Raw genomic sequence first — 20,225 nt, forward strand, 5'->3', positions numbered from 1 at the left:
TGTATTAGCACCGGTGGCTAGTCATGGTGTATAGTGATAAGACTGATGGTTACAGCTTCAGCAATCAGCATACGTATGCAGACATGGCATGTTTATGGCACTGTACGATTATACCGTGTTGACGTGAACCGTAGTAGAGACTTTGTAAGCCGCGAGTACGTGGTAGGGTCCATGGATCATCGCGACAGCCATGCCATGGAGAGGGAGTATTCTGTTCGGTTTTCAGCTGAGCATTATCATCAGATTCATTTTTGTTTTTGTTTTTGATAGAGGATTATAGTCAGAAATTGGTTGGTTAATTTGTTTTTATAATTTAATTGTACATGGATGTCTATTAATTAAATGTACACGACTTGGTGGATTTTCTAGATTCCATTACCCCACTTGCTCTCTTTGACAAAAATAGCAAAGAAATAGTACAATGGTGCTCAGCCTAGTATAGATATGTACATAGAACTTGCTCTTTCCCTGTAAAATAGGGCAGAGATTCAGTAAATTCTCCGCGGAAGTTTTGACTTGGAAATCAAATTAGCGCGAAATCTTTGACATGGTGTCAGCCATGTGCCTAAAACAATCATATACATGGAACTAAAGAGAGATTCAGAATCAATCAATCAGAGTATGAAATCGTGAAGCAGTAAACAAACCTGCACAACTGAAGACTCTGCACTCTAAACTATGTCAAAAATGCTCTTTCTCCCCGCTGTTCTTTTCCCTTGTCATCAGGGCAAAAAAAAAAAAAAAAAAAAAAAACCAAGCAGTGTACTACTACTAGTCCATGACCATGTTGAGCAGTAGATGGCCTAGATAGCAGTAGCATGCATCTGATCATCTGATGGGTACTATCCATGTGCCAAAAAGCAAAATCTCTCCTCTTTTTTTCTTCTCCATAAAAAAACAATCTGTACATTTCATTGCCGGTCGCCGCGACAGCGAAAGGTGCCATATCAAAACAATATAAAGGAAACCAACGCATTGCACACGACCAACAAACACCAAGAAAATCAATCAGCTAAGCAACACAAGGAAAGAAGAAGAAATAGCTCAAAGCTAGAGAGCACCTACTGCTGCTGCTGCTGCCGCTACGACCTAGTAATATAATTCAGAAATTCAGAGGCAAGAACACTTGTCATCTCTGATCAAAGAAGGGAGATAAACTTGTTCAGATACTAGTTGTTGCAAGCATGGAGGAGGAGATGGTGGCGGTGGTGATGAGCTGCGAGTGCTGCGGGCTGGAGGAGGAGTGCACGGGGGAGTACGTGGGCGGCGTGAGGGCGTACTTCGGGGGGAGGTGGCTGTGCGGGCTGTGCTCGGAGGCGGTGAAGTACGAGGCCGGGAAGAGCTCGCCGCGGGCGCCCGTCGACGTGGAGGAGGCCGTGCGCGCGCACATGGCCTTCTGCCGCATGCTCAAGCGCGGCGGCCCCGCCGAGCGCGTCGCCGAGGGCATGTGCCAGATGCTGCGCACCGCCTCCTGGAAGCAGCGGCGGCGCGCCTCCGGATCCTCCTCGTCGTCGTCGTCGCCGTCGCCGCGAGCCGCGCCCGAGCGCCACCACCACCACCGCGCGCCGTCGACGCTCTCGGTCCAGCTCATCTGATCGGGCGATCGATCATCGCCATACATGTACAGCGAGCGCGCGCGCGCGCGGTGGCGTGGCGTGGCGTGCGGTTCTTGTGACGAGGTGCACGCAGCGCACGACGCATGCAATCTCCATCGTCTTCTTCTTCCTCTCGCATCTAGTAGAGAGACTAGCAGTAGTAATATACATAAGGTTTCTATGTGAATTTTGAATTTTGATCAGGTGGTGTTAACCACGGTGAAAGAGGGTGCACATATGTGTAATCAAGTTCAATATTTTTCACATTCTTTTCAAGTAATATTTCACATGATCTTATACTATACTCTCGTGCCTTTAGCTAGCTTCGCTTCTAGGAGTATAGCTCTAGCTATCCTTCGATCATGATCATCGAATGCTATATATGGACCAAATGATCCTCTCCGATAGATAATTTGCTTTATGTTTTATTTCTTCCGATTTGATCTCCTCCGTACGTCTTCTCCCTTTCCGATCGAGATCATCATCGCCGGCGCGGAAGCTACTTGCTGCTTGCCTCGTCGACCGTCGTCTTCATTAGCACTTTCTTCACTGCACTCCATGTAGGAAGGTACGGAGGCACCAGTCCTTGTTCAGCACGGCGGTGGCGGCGCCGCCGCCGGTGGACTCCGGCGTTCTAGCTCGGCGATCTGCACCGGCCGCCGGCCGCCGTTAATTCTTGGCCCAGGAGCTAGAATTCATGGGAACCATTCGATCGGAAGTCTACGGCCGTGATCGAGTAGAATCAGCGATGAGTACTTTGCATAAGTACCCCTTTTAATACTCTATTTTTAACATTATCCGCAAATAAAGACACTTGGCTTTAAACAAACCGTTGGATCATTTTTTAACGGTTCAGATTGAGAAAAGGATTGTTTCGCAAAAAAAAAGGAAAGGATTTGCGAGCGAGATGTATTTCCCGAATAAACCCTCATACTAATCTATTATTTCATTTATAGCCCTATTTCGGAACCAATGGTAGCGACCCGTACGCCATTGAATTAGATTTCAACGGTGTAGATTAACAGAGATTATTTTCACTAAGACCCCTATCCTATTACATATTACATATCTAGACCCTTTCGTCGTCCTCGCCGTCCCCTTCCTCCCCGTCTCTCTCCAGTCTCCACCGCCACAGCCGCCGGTGCTCCGGCACGGCGGCACGGCGGCGGCCGTGCACTAAGGGCGCGTGGAACTCGAAAAAGTGGCCGTCTCCATCGCCGTATAGGGCTCGAGGAATCGAGCGGTTTGAGTGGTCTTTTCTTTTTCCTCCATCACTCACTCCATTGTTTTGGATTCTTGCTAACCGAATGGTGCAGAGTTTATACAGTGGTATATTTCTCTGAATTTTGCTGCTCGATTTTGCGTGAATCTTTATCTCCATTGTTTTCTCTCAAGAATCTTTCCAGGGCAGGCGTTGCATTTCAGCATTTGGTTTCTTCTTTGGATTTTGCAGATAAAATGTTCATTCTTGTCAAAGATTTTCAGGGAAAAAGGGCACCCACTCACACCACTGCGTTAATTCTCTCCCGACAAAAATGCCCTTTTCAACCGGTTGTTTTCTGAATCCTCACTATCACCACACGTGAAGAAATCAAGAAAAGTGAGAAGAGTCACGTCCGAATTTCCTGTAGCTGCACAATGTTAACATGGTGACAAATGATCGGAGAGAATGAGAGCAAGCAGAATTCACGAGATCCAGTCCTTTTCCACCTCCCTGAAACCTGAATATGTTTTCAGTCAGAAATTCAGAGAAATGCACCAAGTTTATCCTCAACACGGTGCTCAACCACCACAAGTCCACAATGACACCTCATCCATCTTCCCATGTTTGAAAAAAATGAGAGTAGCTGCTTTCCTACACCTGGCCGGCTAGAGGTGCTAGATAGAGAAAGATATCCTGATTTTCTCAACAAAATACTCTCTCTGAAGTCCAAGAGGACATCTCTGCAGATTACTCTGATGGGAGTATACTTGATCAGCTGACAGTGACATTCTTACGAGTAGAGACACCGTAGGCCCCTGTCCTGCATGGATTGCTGAATTCTGTCTCCCAGAGGAAATGGCAGTGCTATCATCTTCAGAACTGCACTGCAGTATACTACAACAGTACAAATTACTGTTAATGATCCTTCCTTTTATGGTAGAACTTGATCTGCAGACTTCTAACCATTCTAACCATTCCACTCAAAGTCTGAAATTATTAGGGATGACACAGTTGAAGTGAAATCAAATTAGCACCTGTCTGATACATGTCACTCAAAGATGTGTGTATGTCACAATCTTTTCTGATCTTGAGACAAAAGGCACTGCATTGCTGCATCTCAGATGGACATTGGTAGCATCCAGTGTGACCTGGAGAAAGTGAAAGTGCATGCAGCTCAAGCTTTGGATCATTGTTTCTAAGATGATCATTTTGCTTAATTCGATGATTGCAACGTGTAACATACTTTTTCAGGCTAAAGACTGCGTTCCCTTTTTCTGATCCGGGATCATGGCTTCCTAGTTCCTTCACAGCAAAGTAGGAGTATCTACTAATTAACAACTGGAGTATTGATTAAACACTTTGGCTCCAAAATAACTTGTTCATTAATGATGATCTCAGTCAAAAGAGAACGAGCTAATCTATCTGCTTGCATCAGTGACATGGACACTTGAGCTTTACGTGATTTGAAAAATTCAGAAGCTTCCGAGATGTCAGATGATCGAAGAAGAAACCCAAGAGGATGTGATGTGCTGACACTTGCAAACAACCTACGGGGTCGCTGATCGGGCCAAGGAGAAAGGGATATGAAACTTTGTGGATTTAAAACTGTGCCGACATGTACTGGTCGGTGTCCAGTGCTGTCATGTGGGGCCGCACCTATGTGCGTCAGCGTCGAGCCCGCGACGTCAGGAGAGCCGCGGCCCGAGCGTCCGCAGCAGACTCAATCAGCGCGCAGGAAGGCAGGGCCGAGGATAGTAGCTAGCCTTGATTTTAGGAGAGTTATTTCCTAGTTTAATTATTTCCAAATTAGTAGTTTCTAAGTTTGTTGGCCGGTGGCCTACTTATCTTGTATTCCGGGTAACAATTGAATTAAGCAAATAATTACCAATCTAATCTCCTCTCTCTCAACTAAGCCTGCGGCAGGGGGCAACCTCGCCGGAGAAGACGACAGACCGAGGCTACGAGCTACGTAGCCGAGGGCCGGCTACCCGAGGGCCTGACGCCCTTGACTAGTGCTCCCAGAAGAAACCAACAGAGGATACGAAATAAAGAAACTCATACAGGCGATATGCAGCGATGATCAGTGACCGTTCCATGTAAATTGTGTACAATAGGTAGCTAATTCCGTCCTAAAGCACTTCTGAAATTTTTCACGGGAACTAAAAATTAATGTGAAACTAAATGATGATTGTGATCAATTAGGATGAGGAAATAAATGAAGAAGCTAAAATAAAAAAATGGCATGATAGTTTAGATGAAGATGATGAAATAGGCGAAAAAAATGCTAAATCTAGGAACAAATTTGAAATGCTAAAAGTTGTTATATTTTTTAACTGATGGGGTGTGAATTAGTTCAGTTTTTACGAAATTTCATTCAAGAGATTGTTGTTCACCAAGCAATGAAGGGATTAGTTGTAAAGCCCTGTTCTTTTAGCTGATTAGCTTAGCTATTTCCTTTTTCTACGTTTTCTGAGTTGCTAAATGGGATATTTTATTAGAAACTTTCTTTCAAAAATCAAACAAATATTTTCTAAAAATTTATAATAGTTATTAATCATGTGGTAATGTTTCAACTCTTTCTTCTGTTCTATTTAGGGGAGCTAAAAATTCTAAAATTCTGCTGGTTGATAGTCAGTTTATGAGAATAGGGAGAAACTCAGTTTTTGAACTTATGGTTTACAATTCATTTTCTGAATTTTACCATATATTATCATAATTTAGGTGATAATTTGAACCGTTTAAGGGAACTGAAAATTATATGGAAAACTGCCGCCGCTAGAAAATCCTTCAAACATGCCCTTCGTGACACATTCAGCTCAGGCACATGTGTAGAAAGGAATAAGTTTATCTGAGGTCCCTTAACTTGTCAACGAATCCGATTTTCGTCCTTCAACCAGAAAACCAGATACAACGGGTTCCTCAACTATCAAAACCAGTGCAGATGAGGTCCCTCGGCGGTTTTGAGGGTGGTTTTGGCTGACGTGGCGCCTACGTGACAAATTTGACCTGGTCTTCATCTGATGTGGCATTGATGTGGCGCATACGTGGCAATTTGATCCGAAAAAATAATAAACTTCGTGGGACCCACATGTCAGTCTCACACATAAATTAATAAAAAAATGGTGGGGCCCACATGTCATTCTCAGCATCTCCCTCTCTTCAACTAGAGCCCCTCTTCTTCCTCCTCTCTCTCCCTTCTCCCATCCCCGAGGCGGCGGGCAGTGTCCGGGTGAGGGATGGCAGCTCGCGGCGGCCAAGAGAGGAGGGAGGCGGCGCGCGACGGCCGGGAGAGGAGAGAGGTGGCGCGTGGCGGCCGGGCGAGGAGAGGCGACGCGCGGCGGCCCGGCGAGGAGGGAGGCGGCGCTCGGCGGCCCGGCGAGGAGAGGAGGCGTGCGGCGGCCGGGCGAGAAGGGAGGCGGTGCTCGGTGGCCCGGCGAGGAGGGAGGCGGCGCGCGGCGGCCGGGCGAGGACAGAGGCGGCGCTCAGCGGCCCGGCTAGAAGGGAGGCGGTGCTTGGCGGCCCGGCGAGGAGAGGTGGCGCGCGGCGGCTGGGCGAGAGAGGCGACGCACGACGGCCTGGCGAGGAGCTCGGCGGTGCTCGGTGGCCCATCGAGGAGGGAGGCGGAGCACGGCGGCCCGACGAGGAGAGGCGGCGCGCGGCGGCTGGGCGAGGAGAGGCGACGCGCGGCGGCCGGGCGAGGAGGGAGACGGCGCTCGGCTGCTCGGCTAGGAGGGAGGCGGCGCTCGGCGGCCCGGTGAGGAGAGGCGGCGCGCGGCGGCCGGGCGAGGAGAGGCGACACGCGGCGGCCGGGCGAGGAGGGAGGCGGTGCTCGGCGGCCGGGCAACGAAGGGCAGCTTCGACCCGGATGTGACCATCGAGGACGTTGGCAGAGGCGGCCGGGCGAGGAGGGAGGCGGCGCGTGCGGCTACCGAGCGAGGAGGGGCACCGCCGTCCGGCTAGGCATCGCGGGCGGAGCGGCCGACGGAGTGTAGCTGTCGCGCTCGCGGGCGACCTCCTCCTCTACCTCTTCCTCCTCCGGCAACCTCCGCCGCCGCGGCCTACCGCCGCTCCGCCCGCCCCTTCGCCCCGCCACCGCTCCGTCCGCCGGCATGCTCCTGCCGCCGCTCCCTGCGAGGACGACTGGATGAGGGAGAGAGAAGAGGAAGAGAAAAGAGAGCCGGGAGGGACTTGTGGGGCCCACGTGGGCCCCACCATCTTTATTTTTTAGCTGACATGTGGGCCCACGTGGGCCCCACCATTCTTTTATTGATTTATGTGTGAGACTGACATGTGGGTCCCACAAAGTTTATTATTTTTCGGGATCAAATTGCCACGTATGCGCCACGTCAATGCCACATCAGATGAAGACCAAGTCAAATTTGCTACGTAGCGCCACGTCGGCCAAAACCACCCTCAAAACCACCGAGGGACCTCATCTGCACTGGTTTTGATAGTTGAGGGACCCGTTGTATCTGGTTTTCCGGTTGAATGATAAAAATCGGATTCGTTGACAAGTTAAGGGATCTCAGATGAACTTATTCCGTGTAGAAACGAACGGGGGCCTAAACTGGTGTCTGGTGTGGCCCATTAACACTACAGTACTGTAGGTTCATTTACCGGAAAGCCGAACTCCAAAGTCAGAAAGCCCCCACGGATCATCCGTGGGCCCCACACGTCAGCCACACTGCAATCACCAGATCTCCCACCCCACGACCACGAGTCGACCGTTGCTCGCCGTTGTGCCACCACGCGATTTCAAAATTTTTCAACTCGTCTCTTCTTCTTCTTCTTCTCCAAGCCGCCGCCTCGCATTAACTCACAGCTCCGAGAAACCATCCAGCCAAGCCATGGACGAGAGGGAGATGGCGGCGAGGAGAGCGCCAAGCGCCGCCACCACGCCACCGACCACCGCCACGCGCTGCTCCACCACCGCGTCCTCCTGCTCCTCGAACTCCAACCCCAGCGTGTCGGCGGCGGCGGCGCGGACGCCGCCGCCCACCATAGTCGTGCCGTGGGATGGGGTTGCGGGAGGAGGAGGGTGCTACTACCCGGGATGCCGCAAGGACGCCAACTGCGCGTGCGAGATGTGCCTCGCCAGCATCAACGCCACCAGGGACCTCCTCCCGCCGGAGGCCGCCTCCGCGCGGAGGTGGTTCGCCGCGGCGGCCAGGGACAGGAAGCCCGCTCCGCGCCCGCTCTTCGGCGGCGCCGACACGACGCCGCACGGGTCCTCCGTCACGGAGCCGTGGACGCCGACGATGCGGTCCACCGCGAAGTCGAGGAGGCCCCGGCAGCAGCAGGAGGCGGCCGGCGGCGGCGGTGGCGGCGCCGGGAGGAAGACCCCCGGGGGATCGCATGACTGGGCCCTCTACGCGGCCACGGTTCTTGGGTTCCTCCTCCTCCTCTGGGTGGACTCCGGCCTCGTCCCGGAGATCGCGGCGAGGGGCTTCGGCCCCAAGCTCTCGCCGGAGGCCGTGGCACGGCTGGCCACGGAGGCGCGCCTCGCGCCGGGCGGCCTGAGCCACAAGCTCCGCGCCCTGGAGCGGATGCTCGGGCAGCTCGTCGGCGGCGAGAAGGGGATCTCCAACTGCAGCTCGCACGATTCCGTCTGGCAATTCGAGCAGGTATTAACATTTTTTCCCTTTTTGGTTCCTGCGAGAATGTTGAATTCTTGATTTGGGTTAAAGAGATTTCCATCTCGATCTCGCGCAGAATGATCAGCGCGTGTTCTACTGGCGCTGCGCCGTGTACAAGTCGGCGGCGGAGGAGGTGACCGTGTGGGGGAGCCCACTCCGCACCTCCGGCCTCCTCCCCCGCGCGCTCCCGGCACGGCACCTCACCATCCTCTCCGGCAAGATCACCGAGGTAAACTAAGGGGGTGTTTAGATACTGGGATCTAAAGTTTTAGCGTGTCATATCAGATATTATATAGGATGCTGCATGAGGTGTTCAGTACTAATAAAAAAAACTAATTATAGAATCCATAAGTAATTATGAAAAACTAATTAAAAAAACTAATTACGAAATGGCATGTAACATAGTGGTTACAGTAACCTGAGTAGTACCCAAAAGTCCTGAGTTTAAATCTTCTATGGAGCGAATTTCAGATTAGGTTGTTTGCGGGACTAACTTCCCTATCTCAATGGCCGTATATATCCGGTTGGATATGGAGGCCGGGTAGAAAATACCCTTCTCTAAAAAAAAATCCATCAGTAAACCACGAGACGAATTTATTAAGCCTAACTAATTCGTTATTAGCAAATGTTTACTGTAGCACCACATTATCAATCATGGAGCAATTAGGCTTAAAAGATTCGTCTCGTAAAATAGTCGCAATCTGTGCTATTAGTTTTTTTTAGCATATATTTAATACTTAATACAGGTATTCAAACATTCGATATGAATTATGATATGGTGAAAAATTCGATGTGAATTATGATATGGTGAAAAATTTTAGGATGAGATGTAAACAGGGCATAACCGATACAAACTCCCAGAAAACCAATCTTGCATTTGCAGCTAGCTAGCTGAGCCCCGCGTCGTTGTTGCCATTTTTGCAGTGGTCCGACGGGAGGGTGTGGCCGACGGTGAGGGCGAGCAACGGCAGCTCGTGGAGCTACGGTGGGCGGAGCTCGCCGGCGGTGAGGCTGGAGGCCGAGACGTGGGTGGTGGAGTACCAGAGGAGCGTGGTGTTCGAGGGGACGCGGCTGATCCCCGCCGCGGCGGAGCTGGTGGCGTCCAGGTGCTCGGCGGTGGCGAGGCGGGCTTGCCAGAGGCTGGCCAGGCGACGGTTCCACGGCGGCGCCGGCGGGATTCAGGCGAACCCGACCTGACTTCAAAGACTCTGGCTTGAAGAAGGGTGGTGTTTAGGATGGTTTTTATTAGCTTTTGCTTTGTTCGTCTCATCTCCTGTGAGATTGATGGTGGAACACACTGTGTATCCGTTCTTTTGGTTGTATTGATGTGATGTTTAGTCAGATGAACGGGGTAAGAACTGCCGAATTATTCTGATTATCAAGATCATATCTTTGATTATTACTCCCTCCATTCCAAAATAAACGCAGAGACGAGTTTCCGTGTCCAACTTTGATTTTCCGTCTTATTTAAAAAAAATTTATAATTAATATTTTATTGTTATTATATTATCAAATATGAATAATATTTTACATGTGACTTATTTTTTTTAAAAAAAATAGACGAATGATTAAAGTTGAACACGAAAACTCATGGTTATGTTTATTTTGGGACGGAGGGAGTTGATCGATGGTACATACGTACAGTAGTGTTATCAAACTCGATTGGTAGTGTATTCTGAGAAAATACGTACGGTTCAAACTCGAATCCTTGCCACATAAACATAGTACTGTTCTTCATCCTCCCCTCTGTGTGGCCAGACGCCCAGACCCATCATTCGTCTCATGCCCAGGGTTCCTTTGTTTTGGTGTTAAAATGTCAGCCTTAGCGAGATGGTAGATTTCGTGAATTTCAAGAGAAATAAATTCAACGAATTTCAACCAAGAACAAAAAAGATTGGTTTGGGGAACTATAAATTTCGGTCATGAAACATGAATGAAACTGTGCCGTCTGCTCAAACATCCATCTCTACATCTATCACATTTTCCAACCTTAACACGTTTGAGAAGAGGGCTGGCAAAGGTGGGGAAAATCCATTCACAATTCCTTGAAACAATTCAGGAGAGAACAAATATGGAGCTGAACTCAACGAGCGCAACAATGGAGTCAGGTGCAATGAGCCAATGACTCAGCACGATGATGCTGAAGATTCGTCTGACAGCATCGAGATTCCAGATGATCAGGAGTCCTAAATCAAGTGATACTCCCTTCATCCCATAATACAAGAGATTTTAAGTTTTTACTTACACTGTTTGACCGCTCGTCTTATTTAAAAAAATTAGAATTATTATTTTTTTTAACTTACTTTATTATCCAAAGTACTTTAAGTACAACTTTTCGTTTTTTATATTTGAACAATTTTTTTAATAAGACGAGTGGTCAAACAGTGTAAGCAAAAACTCAAAAACCCTTATATATTATGGTACGGAGGGAGTATATTAATAGCCGCAACCAACAAATCAATCCTCAGGCTGCAGGCTGCTGCTTCGAGCGAGACCTGATGTCACCAGCTGATCTACTATTTCATCAGATTACTCAGCCACCGCAGATTTCATCAATCGCCGGGGTTCCTCCAGCTCCATGAATTATTCAGTATTGCGATTCCAACAGGAATATCGCCTAATCTTACAACTGACAAGCAGTAATTACTGAAAGGAAAATTGCCTCCGTGCTGCGCTGCTGCTCATTCTAGTCAAAATCTGTAAATGCTTACCTCTCCAACATTGCTCTGGGATCACAGCAGCTGCAGCAGAAGCAACCTGTAATGTAAATTTACTTACACGACAGAAGAACACAAGGATAAACGACGCTGACAGTAGAACGATCACTTTAAGTACGGTAAAACTGGTACTGCTAAACGGTAAAACTGGTATTAGGGAGAGCGAAGGTTCCTAAAGGCATGTCCACGGATTACCGCGAGTTTCACGGTATTACTGGTTTAGTCCAAACCAGATGGGTTGGTAACAAACTCATACGACAGTACAACAAAGCAGGCACTCTCAGTTGGCAGTATCAGCAGGTAGCCCGAAATGCTCCTGAATGACTCCTGATGGCGTTTTCCCAAATCCATCAGCGATTCCCAGCATGACCTTGAGCTTCTCCTCTTCACTCTTCACTTGATCCACACGCTTCATAACATTGGTGATTAGTGTACTATATAGTGAACCATCATCATCAGCTAAGGGCATAGGGTCTGCAAGGACTGATCTTTCAGAATCAAGCTGACGATAAAGACTCAGGACATGATCCTTCTGGGAATAAAGCTTCTGCTCTGCCAGCTTGTACTCTGCTTCCTGAGATCTCTTCAGTTCTTTAAGAGCATGATCTATCGAATCTTCGAACCTGACAGACAGTGTGTGTTGATCCTCGGTAATGTAAGCTGGAAGATTTTCAACAGCCCTCTGCAAATCATTGTCAGCCAAATCAACATAATATGGAAACCCTGGAGGAGCATCCTCTTCTGGAGCTTGCTGGATCCCAAGCACTGTTACACCACCGGTAGCAGGGGAAACTTCTGCATGAGACATATGGAACTCAATTATGCACAATTATAGCAGCAAAGCAATACATAAAGCAACAACAGAAGTAAATCTGAGATCCAAATTGTTGTCAGTCCTCTATGGTTTTAATTGTGCAAAATTACAGACAACATGATTAGCAGCAGTATATCTATAGCAATGAAGCCATGGGCATGACAGGGGAGCTAGACTCCACATGTTACAAAAACTACCAAAACATCACTTACATTTTTCAAAATAAATGGTCTGTATGGAACAAATCGCAGATGGTTTTGACTAGTATGATCCAAATATCAGCATAATCTATAGAGTTTCCGTTCTGTCTAATAACATAAGAGGGCACCAAATATCTGGGCCATTGCAGCTAGGCTGGGCGCTGTTTGAGCAATGGATTGTCCTCTGGATATCTAGAGCAATATATTTGCCTAATATAGTTCTCTATGATCAGTTGCATTCAAAATTAAGTTACCTGCACTTGGAGTTGAGTTGATACCATTATCTTCCATTTTCCAAACTTCAGCAAGATCAACCCCACACTTTAGCTGCATATAGTTGTAAACCATCAGTGCATAGCCACAAACTACTTATAAGAGATCAAAAAGAAGATAAATGGTGACCAAAATGGAAGTTTCCACAAGTGGCTAAAAAAATAAAACTGACCATACCTTTGCCATTGCTGATCTCATAATGCTCTCCAAGCTTTTTGCTCTTGTTTGTCTTGAACCACGCACTAGGCATAAGCCAGTATTCAGGATAGGTTCAATGTCATCCCTTGATTGAAGAGATTGGCATATTTCCAAGAATTTTTCTACGTGCAGCATTAAGTTCGTTTTGTTATCACAACGTCTGCAACAATACTGCATGTCCAAGTCAATACATCCTCCAACTGTTCCAGCCATAAAAGTACGGAGAGCACAATCAAGGTGCCCAATATGCCCACATATTTTGTTCTCTTCTAGGACTGCCTCACACTTAATGTAGCTATAACCTCCAAAGGAATAGTCAACAACCCTGCGGCAGAAAACACAGCAGCACTCTCGGCAGAAATCAGGCATTTTGCAGCAGAGGTCACAATCCTGTGCCGGAGATGATTCAATGAATCCCTCTCTCTCAAGTTTACACAAGTTATTCCTGGCCTTGCATGGTCCAGCTGGATCAGCTTGCCTTGCATAAGGACAAAAGACCCTCCTCACTTCTCCACCTCCTGAAGACATTTTTGGTGTTAAAGAACAGCAAAAATACAAGGGAAAATCAACAAAGTAGCAGAAAACATGCAAAGGCAGTATATAGGATGCATTTTCTAACCCGTTAACACACAAAGGAAAGAACACACATCTCAAGTGAAGAAAAAAATCCCTTTGGCTACATGTTACAACCAAGGTATTGGATCAAACCTCACATCAATACCAGGTTAGATATGAATAAAAGTAAGACAAAATCAGTTTATATGCTACATATGAATTCCGCATGAGGCAAATGATCTATTTTCCTTTATCGGTGTTACGATTTGGGGAAAAACACCACTTGATAGAAAATCAATGGAAAACACCACTTGATAGAAAAGAATGGAGCTTACTGTAACTTGACTCCAGAATATAGACGTAAAAACCAGCGTCAGTGTTACTCTCCGAAGGGGGAAGGAGATAGCGTTCATGGATCCGCCTCAATGAGTTGGTTCGTGCAAATGGATCCATCGGCACCACGATGAGGTAGAGGCAGAAGCAAGGATCAGATTGGCGGCTAGGGTTTAGGAGCAGAGAGTGCAAGAGGTAAGCTGTGTAGAAGAACCTATATATACAGCGGCGGAGCCAGAAATGGGCTTTACCCAGGCTGGGCAAACAAACCATCCTGGTATGGGCCCTCTATACCTGTAAATTTTACTTTCTATAAAGGGTTACAAGGGTCTTTCAGGACCAGGCCTGGCTGAAGCCCGAGCAGCCCAGGGCCCGTTGTCGCTAATTTATGGATAAAATATGTGTGTTATACACAGGATAAACATTAAAATGTTCAAAGCGCATCCACCAAAAATAACAACCAAGTCTTGAAGCACTTCCCAGATTACACATGAACAAAAGTATTTTGTAAATAGATAGGATATCATTCTGGCTAAACAATATTGAGAACATAGTTTATTGGCTACACTATAGAGGCACTGTAACAGGAGATTTATCACATGATAACAGATATCGACATTGATGGTGCATAGGCACAAGAAAAATCAAAAGTGTGGTTAGTACACTGAGAATCTATTGCATTCTGAGAAGCACTGTTGCCTATCGACTTTATTATTTCCAATGTATACTTTTTCCATTTTAATTTCCAGTGTAACATGGCAGGTAACCTGTGATGTTTTCACATTTCTACACTAGATTATCCTGTTAGTTAGGAGGTATGCTAAGTGGTAGAGCTGAATAAAGTTATTGAAGAAGGTGCATCAAAGTACAAAACCAATCAAAGTGTTTATAACGATAAGGAATCGATGGCACAAACTGTGTCAAAGTCTAAAAATGTGGATCGGGGATACATAGGGTAGAGTTCCAGTGATATGTTAGCTACTTAAAACATAAAAGATTCAAAATATGGAAGTTTATACAAAATAACAGTGAAAAAGGTAAGCCATACAAAAATCAGATTTTGATTACACGAGAAGGTCACTATTAGATAGAGGAAAGGAACACAGAAAGGTCCTCAGGCAGGTAGGCATTTTTAGTAAGTAATGTTGTATATTAATTACTTCAAGAGAATCAAATAGTAAGTCACAAAAAAATATAGTCTCCTATATGAAATGAATGTTTTTCCAAAAAGAAGGTCTAATCCTACATAAGAAGCGCCCAATACACACAATGAAATGAATGGTGTATGGCACTGGCTACTTGGTGAATATCTCTACAAATAAGCACCTGGTATTATATGTAGTCCAAGCCGCTAGTCACTACAGCGTCTGTAATGGTCTGCTATAGTATTCTAAACCGCACAGAATCCAATAGTCACCACAACTGCCAGTGAGCTGATGTCAGAGCCCAGTCTCTGGTCCGGTGGTTGTACAGCACCGCTAGGAAATACTGTAAAAGACAATCTTACATGGAAACAGCAACTAAAAGAACATAAAAGGCAACAGAAAGGTTTAACCTCTTTGGATACAGTGTCCTTTAGCAGGGATCTTCCAAATAAACATAGAAAAGAATGTGTTCGGATCCATATCTGGAAACTCTGTCTTGATAAATTCTTCAACCTTTAGTCTACTTGTGAATGATGTCTTTTTACCAGTAGCATCACGAAAACGTGAGGGCGGTGTAAGGTACCTGTTCACAGATGTATCCATAACACAAGTCAATAGTACTGCTAAAATTCATTTTCTAGACCGAACAACCATAGATAACTCAAACAATTTTGGTGGGGAAGGCCAGCGGCCTGTTGGTGGGAGGCTGTTTAACCTTGCCATCGACCCAGTTCAAGTCCTACCACTAGCATGAGTGTCCCTTCTCCTTAATGGAATGATAGAGCTACTGGCCCAGTTCTAAAAATAATAATGAATAATAGCATACGAGCCTTCCAACACACTAGAAGAATTCACCTACCAAACTTGGTCTGATTCTAATTAAGAATCAGTGTCCTGTGTTTATTTTCTTCTCCTTATAGCAAAAGTAAAAAACTTCAGATGGAAGCTATTTAGGCCTAGAAAACAGCATTACCTATCAAGCCAGTGGCCAGTTGCAGAAGCCCTGTTTCCCACTTTCCAGCTCCATTGATCTCCAGGACATGGCCAGTTTTCGGGAGCATAGGGCATACCTGTACCACATGAATTACCTTCAACTGGCATAGCACCATTCTCACTTGTGAACTTTTCTGATAGATCCTGCTCCTCAGCTATGTTAATTTCTGTTACCGCCTCGCTAGGGACCTGAAAGAAACAGGAATCTCATCAGTCAAGAACATATAGCCGAAATTTTACTCATGTACTGAACTCAGAGACTATTGTGCAGACTTGCATTCATTCTTTGATTTGGTCAAGTGAAAGAGACCAAAAGAACAGTTAGAACAATGGATTATCTCAATGCAGAGAAGCAATTGTGTACAGTGAAGTTTTGGCGAGATGCAATGGATTACATACAACCTTGCATGAATGAAATGATAGACAATTTGATGACAGCAGATGCACAAAATAACAAACAGAAATTGTACAGCGGTATGAGAACATGCAGCACGCAGGTAATAACAAAAAGCTCAAGGTACAATTTATCTTATTTGCATTTTTGAAAAAAAAATGCATATGCACCTACTGAACAAAAGGATCTGGTTACCCTATTTTATCATAGACTACTTTGCATAGATTACTGTTGGGCCAAGTGTAGCTTGCAGCTGCGACCAAATAGTCCACGGAATAATTCTGACCAAACTAGTAAAATACTGTGTTTATCACATGTAGGTTTATAGGGTTAAAGAAACACTGCATGCCACAATTTTGGTGACGAAACAAACACTTGCATAAGAAAGCATAACAAATAGTTAGAGGTGGAAAAATAAGGATTCAACCAATCACCCTACCAATTTTACTAATGCTAAACCCTCATTCAACGAAATGAAAACAAATCATGTCAGCAAAATAATTAATTATATGTCTCATATTTATTCAGTTCCAGAGATAGAAACCTCGTTTTCATTCACCATTTCTTTCGAACTTTTGATAATAATGGGTGACACCAAAACATTTGTTGGTGTCCGTTGAGATTCCATGTCTTTCAAACTTTTGACAATGGGTGACACCAAACCATTTGTTGGTGTCCGTTGAGGTTTCTCCTTTGGTGGGTCTCTTCGCGCCTTTTTTGCCGGTGGACTCTTTGGGCTGCCAGAAGCTAGACATCTTTCTCTATCCTTACCGAATAGCTCTAGTAACCTATCGTAATGATCAATGGGCTTGTTGATCCATTTCCTGGCTTCCGGTTTCCTCTACAAGATCAAAGCAAAGAGTTCACAACAGCTTGAGAAATTTCAGCAATGCTGATTGATTGACAACAAAAAATAAACAGACCTCGATGTACTCCCTCCAAACAGTTGGGTCAGCATAAAACTTCTTGTTCATCGCGCTCCACTTAAAGCCACTCTGGTTCTGGAAGAGGTTCTCGCATTCATGGAAGTTCTCCTTGATGGACTTGAGACGGTTCTTGATGTTTGACCTGTCGATGGCCACCCCGAACCTCTCGGCGACCCCGGAGATGATGCTATCGAAGGCCGCGGAGTGAAACCTCCCCTCGCCCCTGTTCCCGATCGCCTGCTGGTGCAGCAACGCGTCGATGAGATACTCGTTCATCTTCTCGGACCACACCACCGTCTCCCTGCCGCCCGGCCTGGGGCCTCCTCCCGCATTGCCGCCGCCGCTGCCGCTGCCGCTGCCGCTCGCGCCGGGGCTATACTTGCCTTTCTTCTTCACCATCTCCCCAGCCACAACGCCGCTCCCCCGCGAGCGCTCCACCGCCGCCGCCTACACCGCACGGGCCGCAGCGGGCGCCGCGCAAACGAATTGACGAAATTGAATTGAACCCTCCACCCAATCCCCTCTCCTCGCCCCCCCCCCCCCCCCCCCCCCCCCCCCCGCCTTTGCTCCGAGCGATTGCGCGATCAAGCCATCTAGGGTTTACCTAACGAACGGATCCGAGATCAGCAATCGGCGAGACGAGGGGGGATGAGGAGGAAGGATTCAGGATTGGGTTGGTGCGATCTTACCAGCGAAGAAGCGTAGCGAGAGGTGGAGCAGCGTGGAGGAGGAGGAGGGGAACGAACGAGCCAACGAACGCGACGCGAGAGAGAGAGTATGGGAGTAGCCGTATTCTCTCTCCGTTGGGTGGGGGTGGGGGAGGCTGGTGGTCAGGTCTACTGATCTCTACTCTACCAATATCATATACGGTGGGCGTATGTATGGAGTATGTGTATACGTAACGTACGTACGTAGACGGTGAGTTTGGCTAAAACTGGACACGAGTTAATGCTGGGATATGGGCCGGTTGGGCCTTGGCTGGACTTGGTCTGCCACATCGCGGTCCAGCTGGCACGGCGCGACCGCCACGTTGTACATGGAGAGGGTTTTTGGGTGTCGTGGAGGTCGAATCGGAGGACGACACGTAGGATTTATGATGTGGCAGTCTATGGTGGATTAGGTAAGTCTGAAAAGATATAGACCTTATCACATATCTATATTATTTTCTAAAAAATAATAATAATGGTAATGGTAATAATAAATAAACAAAAGGTCCAAACAATTTAATGGACCATTTCACATTTGATGTTGCTATAAGTTTCGGATTCCAATGAGTCAACATGGCATGACGTATGTTATAAAACCCTCGCATACGACAAAATATAGTTATCATAACTCTTCATCTTTTAACCTAACAAATCACAATACCTTGTTTATTTGTGTTTAGGTAATTACATCTTTCTTTTTCCAATCCTTCTGTCCCGTATTAGCAACAAGTTTTCCCGCTAAAGGTGAGATCAAAATGTAGTTTTACTACTTTCTGAAAAACGACATAAATTATTTTTAAGTATAGCCGGACATATTAAAGACAATTGTTTTTATTTCATTGAACTTTTGTATAATATGGTAATAAACTAAGAATAAAGCACAATCATTTACATGGTCTATTATTGCCATATAACTTCTCCATAGTATTGCCACTTTATCACATCAGCGGTTACATTATATTAATTAAACTGTCATATGTGTTAAGCGTTATGTATATTTCAGTTATTTGAATAAACTCAATAGGGGCGGTTCATGTTTCTTGAGAGTTATGCATATTTCAGTTATTTGAATAAATCGAATAGGGGTGGTTCATGTTTCATGATCTAGGTGAGGAGGACATTGATGATATGGGATGCTAAGGTTCATCTTCCATCATTTTTTTTACCGAGATTCATATAAGACGTGTGTTATATATGTATAAAATTAAGGGGTTGCACCTCTCTACTAACAACAGAAAAATATAACGAGAAGATAAAACATCCCAAATTAAAGCAATTTAGGAAAAAGTATGATCAAGTTACCAACAGTCTGTCAATACACTTTAAAATTCAGCCCTTCTAACCGAGTGTGGCAAGGCATGATAGGTATCAACCCCATTTGTTGTCTTGAATTTTAATTATATCTTAGATGAAGTGGAACTTGCTAACCGACAGAAGCTTGAAGCATATTTGCCATAAAGCGATTGGATGAGTAATGGTATAGCGTTCTTATATATAAGTAGATTTTATAATGTCTAACCCTGTTGGGTTTTATGTAGTTTTTTTTTTTAGTCAAGAGAGAACTTTATTAATGACTAAATAGAGGGTTACATTCTTGATTTAACAAGTCTAGGATTGATGCGGGGGCGCACAGCCTCCACTCCCCACACGACCTAGTACTCGTTGCCATTTGTGCTAACACATGAGCAACCCTATTAGCTTGTCTCTTAATCTTGTGTACTTGCACCCGTTCGATACAATTTAGTTGGATTTCTATCATTAGAAAGAAGTGCATATCTCACACGTTGCATCTTGTATTTAGACATCAGATTCAAGGCTATACCTCACTCGATGTGTGTTACCATATTTTTAGGATTCAAAGTTGTTGGCAACTTTTTTGAACAAGTCACAAAATACGATCGAAACACCTAAACGTCATATGGTGACATGGGAGTCGCCAACCACCTCGATCTAAACAAAGCTAAGGCTGCGTTCTTTTCAGTGGATTGGGAACTCCTTTCCTTTGCACGGAAAACGGAGTGGTCCATTAGCGCGTGATTAATTAAGTATTAGTTAATTTTTTTAAAAAAATGGATCAATATGATTTTTTAAGCAACTTTCGTATAGAAACTTTTTGCAAAAATGCACCGTTTAGCAGTTTGAAAAGCGTGCGCGCGGAACACAAGGAAGAGGGGTGGAACATTGAGCAAAGAACATAGCCTAAATCAAGATGAGTTTTGTAAAATTAAATCAGCCAGTGGAGCCGATTTAGATGAAACAGGGATAAACACCCGTCTCATGGGCAAATGAAAAGTTTACAAAAGGGTATTTGCACTCTTACAGCGAGGATAGATGACAGTTAGTTCAAACTGACAAAAATGGACAAAACTAGGCTAGAATTAGGCAGAAAGTATATGCAACATTGAAAAAGTGATTCAATTGGCTAATTGTGCTAGAAACAGATTGTGTGGTCAATCGAACCGGTCTTGACCCTTATAAAGAGGTTTATCTTGCTTTCTATAAGACCTCCTCCACGTCTAACTCAGGGTAGAGATC

The 20,225-nt window shown here is 45.8% G+C and overlaps 3 protein-coding genes across 4 annotated transcripts; 2 read left to right on the forward strand and 1 right to left on the reverse strand.

Moving 5' to 3' along the window:
- The first annotated feature begins 1,003 nt into the window (after window positions 1-1,003).
- Window positions 1,004-1,897, forward strand: LOC127766435 (uncharacterized). The gene has a single exon (XM_052291477.1). The coding sequence runs from the start codon at window positions 1,185-1,187 to the stop codon at window positions 1,593-1,595; it is 411 nt and encodes a 136-aa protein (XP_052147437.1). The 5' UTR covers window positions 1,004-1,184; the 3' UTR covers window positions 1,596-1,897.
- A 3,841-nt stretch (window positions 1,898-5,738) lies between these two features.
- On the forward strand, window positions 5,739-9,817 carry LOC127766425 (uncharacterized). Its single transcript, XM_052291467.1, has 3 exons — window positions 5,739-8,423; window positions 8,512-8,664; window positions 9,360-9,817. Exons 1-3 carry the CDS (start codon window positions 7,647-7,649, stop codon window positions 9,630-9,632), a joined length of 1,203 nt encoding a protein of 400 aa, XP_052147427.1. The 5' UTR covers window positions 5,739-7,646; the 3' UTR covers window positions 9,633-9,817.
- Window positions 9,818-11,261: 1,444 nt separating this feature from the next.
- LOC127766418 (uncharacterized) lies at window positions 11,262-17,793 on the reverse strand. 2 transcript variants are annotated; one of them, XM_052291462.1, is made up of 8 exons: window positions 17,673-17,793; window positions 16,981-17,587; window positions 16,617-16,898; window positions 15,644-15,852; window positions 15,081-15,253; window positions 12,617-13,155; window positions 12,421-12,493; window positions 11,262-11,947 (listed from the first exon to the last, which is right to left on the reverse strand). In XM_052291462.1, the coding sequence occupies exons 2-8, from the start codon at window positions 17,380-17,382 to the stop codon at window positions 11,433-11,435; spliced, it is 2,193 nt and encodes a 730-aa protein (XP_052147422.1). In that variant the 5' UTR covers window positions 17,383-17,587; window positions 17,673-17,793; the 3' UTR covers window positions 11,262-11,432. The 2 variants fall into 2 exon arrangements, with proteins under 2 accessions (XP_052147422.1, XP_052147421.1); XM_052291461.1 differs by having other exon boundaries at window positions 16,602-16,898.
- Window positions 17,794-20,225: the final 2,432 nt, after the last annotated feature.

This window comes from Oryza glaberrima, chromosome 3 (assembly GCF_000147395.1).
Source record: "Oryza glaberrima chromosome 3, OglaRS2, whole genome shotgun sequence".
NCBI lineage: Eukaryota > Viridiplantae > Streptophyta > Magnoliopsida > Poales > Poaceae > Oryza > Oryza glaberrima.